Consider the following 12800-nt stretch of genomic DNA (forward strand, 5'->3'; position numbering starts at 1 on the left):
TTGCCAGGAGAAATATCAGTAACCTCAGATATGCAAATGACACCACTCTTATGGCAGAAAGTGAAGAGGAACTAGAAAGCCTGTTGATGAAAGTGAAAGAGGAGAGCGAAAAAGTTGGCTTAAAGCTCAACATTCAGAAAATGAAGATCACGGCGTCTGGTCCCATCACTTCATGAGAAATAGATGGGGAAACAGTGGAAAATGTCAGACTATTTTTTTGGGCTCAAAATCACTGCAGATGGTGATTGCAGCCATGAAATTAAAAGATGCTTACTCCTTGGAAGAAAAGTTATGACCAACCTAGATAGCATATTCAAAAGCAGAGACATTACTTTGCCGACTAAGGTCCACCTAATCAAGGCTATGGTTTTTCCTGTGGTCATGTATGGATGTGAGAGTTGGACTGTGAAGAAAGCTGAGCGCCAAAGCATTGATGCTTTTGAACTGTGTTGTTGGAGAAGACTCTTGAGAGTCCCTTGGACTGCAAGGAGATCCAACCAGTCCATTCTGAAGGAGATCAACCCTGGGATTTCTTTGGAAGAAATGATGCTAAAGCTGAAACTCCAGTACTTTGGCCACCTCATGCAAAGAGTTGACTTATTGGAAAAGACTCTGATGCTGGGAGGGATTGGGGGCAGGAGGAGAAGGGGATGACCGAGGATGAGATGGCTGGATGGCATCACAGACTCGATGGACGTGAGTCTGAGTGAACTCCGGGAGTTGGTGATAGACAGGGAGGCCTGGCGTGCTGCGATTCATGGGGCCGCAAAGAGTCGGACAGGACTGAGCAACTGAACTGAACTGAACTGATAGTAGAAATTGGGCTTCCCTGTGGCTCAGTTGGTAAAGAATCTGACTGCAATGTAGGAGACACAGGTTGAAACCCCAGATTGGGAAGATCCTCTCGAGGGAATATGTACCCACTCCAGTATTCTTGCCCGGAGGATCCCATGGACAGAGAAGCCTGGTGAGTTATAGTCCATTTGGTACCAAGTAATTGTACATGACTGAGTGACTTTCCCATTTTTTTTTTCACTTTTATGCCAGAAGGGACTCAATAAGCAGTAATTACTTAGGTGATAATCTATATAGCACTACTTCTTTTACCTATGTTATAGAGAAAAAGGAAGAAAAATAACTATTTAAAACGAAATTTGCCTGACATAAAATAATAATGATTTCCACACAGTGGAAATCTTCAATCATTCTTCATTTTCAGTGAAGAATGTTTCTCCCATTGTATTTATTCTAAATATGTACTTCTCTTTTCAATAATCAGAGGTTAAAGTGTCTGCCTGCAATGCGGGAGACCTGGGTTCAATCCCCGGGTCGGGAAGATCCCCTGGAGAAGGAAATGGCAACCCACTCCAGTATTCTTGCCTGGAGAATTCCATGGACAGAGGAGCCTGGTGGGCTACAGTCCACAGGGTCGCAAAGAGTCAGACACGACTGAGCGACTTCACTTTCTTTCTTTCTTTATTTTCAATATAATCCCAGAAAAGCCCCCCCCCCTTTTTTTTTTGGAGGGAGGGGCTTCCCTAGTAGCTCAGTTGGTAAAGAATCCACCTGCAATGTGGGAGACAACAGTTCAATTTCTGGGTCAGGGATATCTGCTGGAGAAATGATAGGCTACCCATGCCAGTATTCTTGGGCTTCCCTGGTGGCTCAGCTGGTAAAGAATCTGCCTGCAATGCAGGAGGCCTGGGTTTAATCCCTGGGTCAGGAAGATCCCCTGGAGAATGGAATGGCTACCCATTCCAGTATTCTGACCTGGAGAATTCTGTGGATTTTATAGTCCATGGGGTCGCAAAGAGTTAGACATGACTGAGTGACTTTCACTTCACTTTTCAATATAAACTCAGAAATTTTATTTAAATTTATTTAAGAATTGTTAAAAAATTGCTAATGGATGAGAATACATTTCAGGCCATAATTTTATTCTAATTGATTAAAATATTTATTTCTAGATTTAACAATATATTTTAACAATACCTAGCCTTACCTGTGAAAGAAGAGTGATTTCTCAGTGACAGCATGGGAGTGAAGAACCTGAGGAGTTTATACCAGAATTGCCACCGAGGGACCAAATCCCTAGGACTGAACTCTTTCTCAGAGGAAATAATTTAGATTATAAACAACCACAAGTGTTTCACTCTTTTTTAAAAAAATATAAATTTATTTATTTTAATTGGAGGTTAATTACTTTACAATATCATATTGGTTTTGCCATACATCAACATGAATCTGCCACAGGTATACACGTGTTCCCCATTCTGAACCCCCCTCCCTCCTCCCTCCCGGTACCCTCCCTCTGGGTCATCTCAGTGCACCTGCCCCAAGCATACAGTATCATGCATCAAACCTGGGCTGGTGATTCGTTTCATATATGATATTAAACATGTTTCAATGCCATTCTCCCAAATCATCCCACCCTCTCCCTCTCCCACAGAGTCCAAAAGACTGTTCTATGGACAACCACAAGTGTTTTACTCTTTTTGTAATCTTAAATCCACTGAGAACATAACTTCTTGTCTCTCCACAATATCATCAGGGAATCAAATCTCCTGAAATGGTGAAACAATAAGATTCATTTTGTTCTAGTACATTATGTCTCAATGTCTTGATATTTTGAAACATAACTTGTGGGAAATATTAAACTCTCCTGTTTACAACATACAAGATAGAAGAGTGCATGACAGAGGAAAACCATTGGCTCATCAGACAACATTTGTTGCATTAGAACTACTTATTTCCTGATTCTAAATCTATTCTTTATATTTTAAATAGTATAATAATAAATACATAGCACAGGGAACACTGTGGACATATAGATAATACAAATGTGCTGGTAATTCTTCCTTTGTCAGCCTAGCTCATTTAGACTTATCTTTTTTCTCAACTTTTCTTTTTTTTTTCTTTTTTTGGTCCATTTGGAGTTTATTCTTTAGATTCCATCAATAGAGCTCCTTTGATGTCTAGTTTCCACCAGAGTTTGGCCAATGGGAGAAACCAAGAGCATAACACATGTGAGAGGGAGGGGAAAAAAAAAATCAAATTTCCCTTTAATTGTCTCCCAGTTTCACAGGGAAGTGCTAGGGTGGCTGCATCTTTCCAAGGAAAATTTTGGCTGAGGCTTGTGTTGAGAAAGTAGCAGGGGACATTCTTCCTGGATATAGTTTCACTGGACTCCTGACTGTAGCCCTGTGTTAGCTGCTTTAGGACAGGGATGAAACTGCTTTCTGAATTTACCCTCCAGGCACTTCAACTTCTTGGATTGACTTCAACACTGCCTGTGTTCTCTTTATTAAATTCTTTCCATTGAATCCTCTTCAGTTAGGCCATCTGAGTAGAATTCTGTTTTGTGTCGTGTCCCTTACTTAGAACAGACTTTACAAGATAGTTAATAAATGTTGCAGTGGAAGACGCATTCCTGGCTTTATGATTGCTGGATACTACAGAGGCCACTGAATCACCATAATGGATCACTGGCAGACTCACACTGGAGGCAGAAATTAACATTACTAGCATTATTATGATTAAATTGGATTCCAAATGTGGCTTAGCCATGCTTTTCTGCCACTTTCTTGAGAACTGGAATCACCCAGACATAGCAGAGCAGTGAGATAACTCTTGTTCCTTCCTCCTCTTTCCAGAGCCATGACAAAGCACCATGTCTGATTGAGGAGAGACATGGACATCAATCACACGGAGGGCATTTTGTATTGATGGTGAGGTACCTGTAATGATATTTTCCATAATGTTATCAATCTCCATTTACCTTACCAAGATAAGTTCATGGGAGTCTATGGAGAAGATCTGAAGTGTCCTTCAAAATAACCACTGCTTTTACACTTGCTTCCATTGATCTTTGACTCCAAATAAAGATACTGCACCACCGTACTCTATACAGTACAGTACAGCAGTAGGGCATTATGCTACCGAAATAAAACAGATAGAGAGAAAAAAATATTGTGTGCTATCACATATATGTGGATTGTCAAAAAAATACAACAGACTTGTGAATTAAACAAAAAAGAAGCAACTCACAGATACAGAGGCAAAACTAGTGGTTACCGATGGGGAGAGGGAAGCAGGGGAATGTAATATTGTGTTGTGGGGGAGGGAGGAGTTATTATGGGAATATAAGAAGTCATGCGTATGAAACTTGAAATTTTTAAAGTACTACAGAATTTCAAGAATCTTTCACTCAATAAACAATATAATACAATTCACATAATATCCATGGAATTCTCCAGGCAAAAGTACTGTAGTGGGTTGCCATTTCCTTCTCCTTTTACATATGCATATTTATATATGTGTGTGTGTGTGTAAAATGCTGTATGTGATCATCCTTTGAAGCTTGTAGGTATGAGTGTATGCACACATTTCATGCAAAGCACTGCAAAAAATCATAAATGAAATGCTCCCTCAAACACAAATATTTCACTTCATTGAAAGTGTGATTCATTTCTACCTATGAGTTTCCTACCAAGATATCACAATCTTCACTGGAGAACAGGAGTTGGCACTGAGTTACAGCTGCTATGAAAAGAGGGGTTTGGGAGGAAATACTCTGAAAACAGTGTATAACATCATCAGGATGGTTTAGAAAAAAATTTCAAGATCTTTAACACACAAGAAACCCAAAAGAAAGAATAAGTGATGATTATCGGAACAGAGAAAAATGGAAAGATAAAGATCAAGACATGGGAATTTCAAATGCATAAAGATGTGGCAGGAAACTGAAATAGAGAAGTTCATTTGCAGAATTCATTTATTATATGTCACTTGATGATTGCCTGTGGGAGTAAAAATGGCCTTGACTGACAAGCTCAGTGACTTCTGTGAGATCCAGACATATCCCAACTGAAGTAGAGTAGAAGTACTGATAAGTGGAGAGAAAAAAAAGTCTAGTTAGAGAATGTGTTTACAGAGAAAGAAAAATCACAGTTGACTTGGCTGCCTGGTCAGACTAGAGTGAAGATGAGTATCTTATGAACAAAGTACTTATGTATTTACTAGTGCACAGCCAAGAAGAGCCTCTTCTCATGGTGGAGTAGCTCAAGGATGGTAGAAGGGTACCAACTGTTAAACCTGGAACTAGGGCATTATATGGTCTTCGCTGGTGGTTCAGATGGTAAAGAATCTGCTTGCAATGCAGGAGACCCGTGTTCAATTCCTGGGTTGGAAAAATCCCTGGGAGAAGGGAATGGCAAACCACTCCAGTGTTCTTGCCTGGAGAATCCCCATGGACAGAGTAGCCTGGTGGGCTACACTATAGACAGAATCCAGTACAAAAGAAAATTTACTCATTGTTCAAAAACTATCAAGCATATCAAGACAATGAGAGCAGAGCATAACAACTAATCTAAGGAGCTTCTGAGAACAGAATCTTGTTAACTGCACGAGTTGTATGTGCCTGAATCCTACCATTCTTACAACACAGAGGTCAGGAGAGCTGCCAATGTAGGGTATGGAAGGAAAATGAGCACTTCCTAAACCCCACAAAAAAAGGAAAAGATTAAGGATATATGAGGCCCAAAGCAAGAGTCAGTGCTTGCGTGGTGTGTGTACTCTTTGGGTCTGGCTCTTTGTCCCCCGTGAACTGTAGCTGATCAGGCTCCTCTGTCCATGAGAATTTAGTTGCAAGATTACTGGGGTGCATTGCCATTTCCTCCATCAGGTAAGTGCTTGTGAGATTGTCTTAAATGGGAATCTACCTGTCTAGATGAACTTTGTAGGGCATTCACTTACAGATGAATGAGAAAACAAATTAGTCCAAGAAAAGAGCAGTAAAGATAAACTTCTAGCAAGAATTCACTGTAAGAATGGTTCTCAAGCTTACTCTGCCTTTTTTTTTGTGCTTCATATTGTTTTATATCTCATGAAAGACTATGAAAGGGTATTAAAACAATGTATCCTCATTAAAATAAAGTATCCACACCCAATCTTAATAAGAAATCAAAATCAATATGCAAGTGGTTCTTAGGTTGTCCATCTCTAATGATAAGATCTCTTGTACTAAGATCAGGTCCATCCTACTCCTGAGGACATGTCCTTACATTTGTGTGGGGGAGCAGAATGTTTGTCTTTCTTGGTTCTTGTGCAGTAGTGACAGCTCTCTCATATAGTGTTCAGAGAGATCAGTAGAAATGTCACTAACTATATTTTCCAAGAACTTAGTTGAATTTGACACTGGCAAGGAAAACAAAAAGGATTGCATGTACTTATTTTGAGCAAAGTGCAAATTTTGGGAATCAGATTGAGACTTTGCTAAAATTTCCTTTCAACTTAAAATAGAAATTAGAAGCACAGAGTTTTACTTCTGGCTTGCATGTACACTTGCTTTCTTTACCCCTGATTAAGATAGTTCATTAACCCTTTCTAAGCTGAGAAACATAACCACATTTCTAGCAGGATATGGGAGGTGGGGACCCATTCTTTAAGCGAATCTCAGAAGGAATTAGCAGCACTAGCCATTTACTGGAACACCTGGGTCAGAAAGCGCATCATACTCCTCAGGCTTATTCTCCATAATTTCAAATCACTATTTGCCCTAAGAGATGTATTCAGTCACACAAAAAATATCAACTTGAAATTTTGATGAGTGTTTGATTTGATATATTTTCTTTTTCTTTTAAACTGAAACTGCTTCCTCTCCAAAATCAAGAGCTCGTATCTTATCCTTCCTGATATACATGTATGTCTTGGGCAGGTCAGGCATGAATAGAACTTTGAAACAGACTAGTTGATTGACAAACACCTTTTCTGTAGATAATTTCACTGATGCCTCAAAACAACTCAAAGAGGAAATGACTTACTCTTGAAGTTTCAGCTAAACTGAAATAGAGGTTCCTGTAAAGGAACAGTCCATTTCTAACTCATCTGTGCCACGTGGCTAGTATGTGTCAGGGTAGGGTTTGAATTCCTGACTTCACAAACCTAGTTGACTCCTTTTTCAGCCATAGGTCGTTTCCATACCTTAACCTGGAGACATAGTTTGTCCTTTCTTCCCTCACTATTTTTTTACATGTTCCTTTAGCTTTCCCTGTGTGAGTGCTTTCCTGGTTCTCATTGGATTTAGGTTGGTCATGGCACTAACTGAAAGGTGCAAGTTGAAAATTTTCAAAAGACACTTTCTGTGCCTCCACAGAGATTGACCTCCATCCTCCATGCTGTCTTAACTCTCTGCCCCATCCTTGGCTGAAACACTCTGTTTTCATTACTTGTTAATATTGCTATGGTCACAACCAGATTTCAAACCCTTTTGAGCAGAGATGCGATTTCCACAGCTATCCTTGGAGATAACAGTTGAGAACAAATATGTGCTAAGTAATTCAAGAGTAGGCAATGTATATTTAATTCAATGACTGTACAATAATTCTTATTTTTCCCCTCAGGCCAATCTGTATTTAATTGAACACATTATCTCACCTCTCAAAACTGAAAGTTTACAGGGAGAGGATGTGGGATGTGTAACTAACTCATTTAAAAACTGTTATGGGGAGGGAGGTGGGAGGGGGGTTCATGTTTGGGAACACATGTAAGAATTAAAGATTTTAAAATTAAAAAAAAAGTTACTTAGGGAAAAAAAATAAAACTCTTTCATTCTTGGGCCCATGGGGGAAAAAAAATAAAATAAACTATATGCTGTCTATTAAAAAAAAACTGTAGGAAGAAAACAGTATGGGAGTCATTATTTATAGGTAGCATTAACATTATTTATATGTAACTTTGAGTACATCCTATGTGGCAGCATTAGACTTAGTATTACACAACCATTAGCTCAGTTAATCCTCACAAAGACTGTGGGTGCTTAGTATTAGTACCTTCATTTTACAGATGGGAAACTGAAGCAAGTAGAGATTAATAAACTTTCCCTGGAACCTACAGTTAATAAATTGTGAGTCTAATCAGACTATTAGACAGTATTTTATAACATGTTGCTTAGGAAAGAAATGCAACAAATTCGCCCAATGCTACACATTCTCTGGGTAAAATGGCATTCGCTTACCATTAATCCATTCATTCATCCATGCATATAGTTAACAAGGGGGCTTCCCTGGTGGCTCAGAGGATAAAGCATCTGCCTGCAATGCAGGAGACACGGGTTTGATCCCTGGGTTGGGACGATCCCCTGGAGAAGGAAATGGCAACCCACTCCAGTATTCTTGCCTGGAGAATCCCATGGACATAGGAGCCTGTCAGGCTATAGTCCATGGGTCGCAGAGTTGGACACGACTGAGCGGTCAATGGTATAGTTAACAAATACTCAGAGAAAATTATGTTTACCACTGTATGGTCAATGAAGAAAGTGTCAGAAAAAGACAAAAGATGATTTTTGTCCTTCAAATGCTTCTGTTTCATGGTGGGAGTGAAGAGGCATTGAAGTTGCACAATTAGAATTATATATCTAAGAATGAGTGAAAATCATGTTGGAAACTGGAAGGGAGTAGATCTTTCACTGCTCAAAGAACTGTAATGCATAGGGCATAGTGATATTTTATTAACTCAAATGATATATATTCAGAACATATACATTCTAGGTTTGGGGATAAAGTCTGACTTTAAATATGTGAGCAAAGTTAGATGTGGTTTATTGACCTGGTCCTCACGAAGTTGAGAATATTGATGATAATATATGAGTCAATCACACTGATAATATTAAAACAGCAGTTGCAAAATTTATCTGAATTAAAGTTATATGATATTGTGAGAATATATCCTAAGAGAATATAACTTTAAGAAATCAGCCACAGAGGCACTGAAAATACTAAAGAATAGATACAACTAAATCCCAACTGACGCTGAAACTGAAAATTGATAATTAAAAAAGATAATACTTTACCCATAGAAAAATACCAAATAATCTGGTAGAGCATCAGTCTGTATAACCAAGATAAAAGAAGACAGAAAATAAAATATTTTAAGTCCTGAAAGCAAGTAACTGTCTTTCTACATTCATATCCAAATGAATTCTTCTTTGAGAATGGACAAGTGATATTCTCAGATAAGTGGAAAGAGAGACACTCTACTGAAAGACGTGATTAAGGGTTTACCTCACACAAAAGAAAACTAAACCATAAACGAAGAGTGAGAGCAAGAAAACTGTGAGAGAAACATTGATAAATGTCACTACAGTTAAAACAACATGGTTATCATTACCATCTTTCTAAACTGTTATGGGGAGGGAGGTGGGAGAGGGGTTCAGTATTGGGAACTCATGTACACCAGTGGCAGATTCATGTCAATGTATGGAAAAACCAATACAGTATTGTAAAGTAAAATTAAAAAAAAATAAAATAAAAATTTTTAAAAAAGAACATTGACATGGAGTCAAAATTTGATATAATTTTAGTCATAAAATATAGACAATATTTAAACTTCATTATTGAAAAATTGTTATTAAAGATATATTCTCAACCTTCAAATGATAGTTTATAAGTAAGAAGCAGTATGTATTCATAATTAAAATATTCTAAGTTCCTTTTATTATTTTAAATCAAAGTAGATGCATTGAATAATGAAGACTAAGTTAAGATAAGTATGCATATACAATTAAAGGGAATTTATTAAAAGTGGTAATAGAACGTGTCATATTCAAACATGGAGTAAAAAGAAAACAAACTTAAAATATAATTTAATTCACAGTAAGTAAAGGGAAAAACACATAAAGAAGTTTGTGAACAGCATAAGCTAATTATTAGAAAATATTCAAAAGTGCCAATATTCACAATAAAATAGAGCACACAGTGATTAAAAGGACTCAGGACTTGAAAATAAAAGAGTCAAAATATACATAATAGCCATAACCAAAAAAAAATAATAAAACACTGCCTAATATATGTGAATATCAGACAAATTTGACTTTTAGTCTTTATACATCACAGAAGGGATAGAAACTATACATGTTAAAAGGGATTATACTAACTCAATACTTGACATGTCATAATAATATAGCCTAAATACTTTTTAAAAAAATACCAAAAAAAAAAAAAAAGGCAAATCCACATCATGTTTCTCCATTTTTATATGTGAAAATTCAAACATCTGTAAGGACACTGAAGATCTGGAAAAAAAAAATCACTAGATGGCCTTAATAGGACCCTACTCTGCTCAGGTCCCATCTCTTCTAAGCACTTTTCAACATCATAGTCTTTCCCCAGATATGCCTCAGGAAGAGATGCCAAAGATGAGCAGTAGTGTCCATGACATGGAGAGGTGTGGGACCTGAGTTTCTAAAATATATGAAACAAAAGGACCTGCTGTTATAGCACAGGGAACACTGTTCAATACTCTGTAGTAACAGAAATGGGAAAACAATAAAAAAATAGATATATGGATATTTATAACTGAGTCACTTTGCTGTATATCTGAAACTAACACAATATTGTTAATCAACTCTGCTCCAAAATAAACTAAAAATTTTAAAAATAAAAATTGTGGCTATGCTTGAAAATATTAATTTGTAGTTATACTGACCCTGGTGTTCTTTATATTAGTTTATAATTTGGCTGTGTATTGGAAATCATTCATAAAAACAAAAAGTGAAACTCCAAAACTAGTTTTATGGTAAGGATGTAAATTAGTTTAAAACAGGTAAAATGAATAATAAAAAATATTCAAATCAATATTTGGCATTTACATCAAAAATCTTCTGAGTGAGAAATTTATTCAACCAGTATTATCATCTAAAATATGTCCTGGAATAATAACTTGAGATTCCCAAAAGTCTTCATTCCTATATAATTTGAATAATAGAAAACAAAAGAGACAAACCAAAAGACAAATACACATACAAGGTTGACAAGTTCCTAGAAAATAAATTGAAAACCCATTAAGCCCTGGAAATCTAAAACATTGTCATTTCCTTAGCATCATTTTTTAATTTTATCTGTTAAAAGTCTGTACCTTTTTGAGTAACATGGATAGAATAATCTCTCCTTAATTAATTTTATACAGCAATAACAATGTTATTTGGTCTTGTGTTTCAACTTATATGTGGTATTATTTTAATACACTGAGTCACAGCTAACAATTTAAAAACATTATTGCAAGTCTTATTGCTGAATTACACAAGAGAAGAATGATCAATAGACAAAATGATTTGTTAAAGTGCTCACTAATTGATCAGAGACTATTATATGTTACATACCTGTGACCAAAACGTCTACTCTATTTGACAAAAAATTTCTCTTGAATCACTCTCCTTATTGCTTTTTTAACATCTTTGTTCCGAAGGCTGTAGATCAAAGGGTTTATCATAGGACTCATGAAAATGTAAAAAACAGCTACAATTTTGCCCTGTTCTACAGAAGTCTTGGAAGGGGACCTCAGATACATGCAGAGAAGTGTCCCATAAAAGACAGTGACAGCTGTCAGGTGGGACCCACAGGTGGAGAAGGCCTTGTGCCTCCCTTCTGCACAGCGGATATGCAGAATGGCTCTAAAGATGAAAATGTAGGAGATGAAGATGATGATGAGAGAACACATGAGGTTGAAACCAGCAACTACAAACATGGCAGTCTCTTTGACATAAGTATCTGAGCAGGCCAGGACTAGGAGAGGTGGGTCCACACAGTAAAAGTGGTTGATTTCATTGGGTCCACAGAAGGAGAGACGGAGCATCAGGATGGTCTGGGCAAGACCATTTGCAAAGCCATAAGAATAAGGAGCAGCAACAAGAGAAAGGCAGACCCCTCGGGACATCTTGCTGCCATATAACAATGGTTTGCAGATGGCCACATAGCGATCATAAGCCATCACTGTGAGCATATAATAATCTGCAATCACCAAGGCAATGAAAAAGTGGAACTGTATAAAGCAGCCAAGGAAGGAAATGGTTTTCCTCTTGCATAAGAAATGAACCAGCATCTGAGGAGTGACAGTGGTGGCATAACAGAGATCTACAAAGGAGAGGTGGCTGAGGAAGAAGTACATTGGAGTCTGAAGCTTTGAGTCAGTTCTGATTAACAAAATCATGCTTACATTGCCGATGACTGTGATCAGGTAGATGACTAGGAAGACCACAAAAAGGACAGGCTGCAAGTCAGCTCGATCTGTCAGTCCCAGGAGGATAAACTCAGTCACCTCTGTATAGTTTTCCTTTAACATTGTGTTTGCTCAGCTTCATCATGTTCTAAAGTAAATGAAATAAAACTCATTTGTCATTTTCCCATTACTCACATCATATCTGATGCCCACTTCTCTCATAATGTAAACGCAGGTGAAATAAATAGCCTAGTAAGCAGGAAATTTATACTTTGAATATCTGAATTAATACAGAGCTCCTTTACATAAAGACAATCATACATTCAAATGCTTTTCTCTATGTCTTTTCATAGTTGAAAAAAATCTTTTTTTTCTGAAAATTGTTTTCATGAATTACTTACAATTCTTTAAACATTGCTTTTCATTGAATTTATGACACTTTGTTTTCCAATATAACATATGATGTGGTATCTAAAGCATCAGTCATCAAAACTCATGTGTTTTCATAACTTAAGTGGACTTAAGTTCATGGAATTGGTAGGTCTTTATAGAACCAAATTCTGTCTACCTGCTCCTTCAAACTCAAGATCTCTTTCATACTGGTCCCTCACTCTGCAATGCATATCCTTTTTCCCTACTCTTGTCAGTCTCAGGGGGTCCTAAAATAATCAAATATTACTCAACTTTTAAGACAGCTCAAAATATCTTTGCTTTGTATTTTATAGTCTATTATTGGGGTCAAAATTGTTGCATGAGATACAAAATTAAATCCCTATTTTTGTATAATAACAGAGAAGCATATAGTACAT

The 12800-nt window shown here is 37.1% G+C and overlaps 1 protein-coding gene across 1 annotated transcript; it reads right to left on the reverse strand.

Moving 5' to 3' along the window:
• Window positions 1-11175: 11175 nt before the first annotated feature.
• Window positions 11176-12114, reverse strand: LOC138076135 (olfactory receptor 5M5-like). The gene has a single exon (XM_068968370.1). The coding sequence runs from the start codon at window positions 12112-12114 to the stop codon at window positions 11176-11178; it is 939 nt and encodes a 312-aa protein (XP_068824471.1).
• Window positions 12115-12800: the final 686 nt, after the last annotated feature.

The sequence above is a fragment of the Capricornis sumatraensis genome, chromosome 3, assembly GCF_032405125.1.
Source record: "Capricornis sumatraensis isolate serow.1 chromosome 3, serow.2, whole genome shotgun sequence".
In the NCBI taxonomy this organism is placed as follows: Eukaryota; Metazoa; Chordata; class Mammalia; order Artiodactyla; family Bovidae; genus Capricornis; species Capricornis sumatraensis.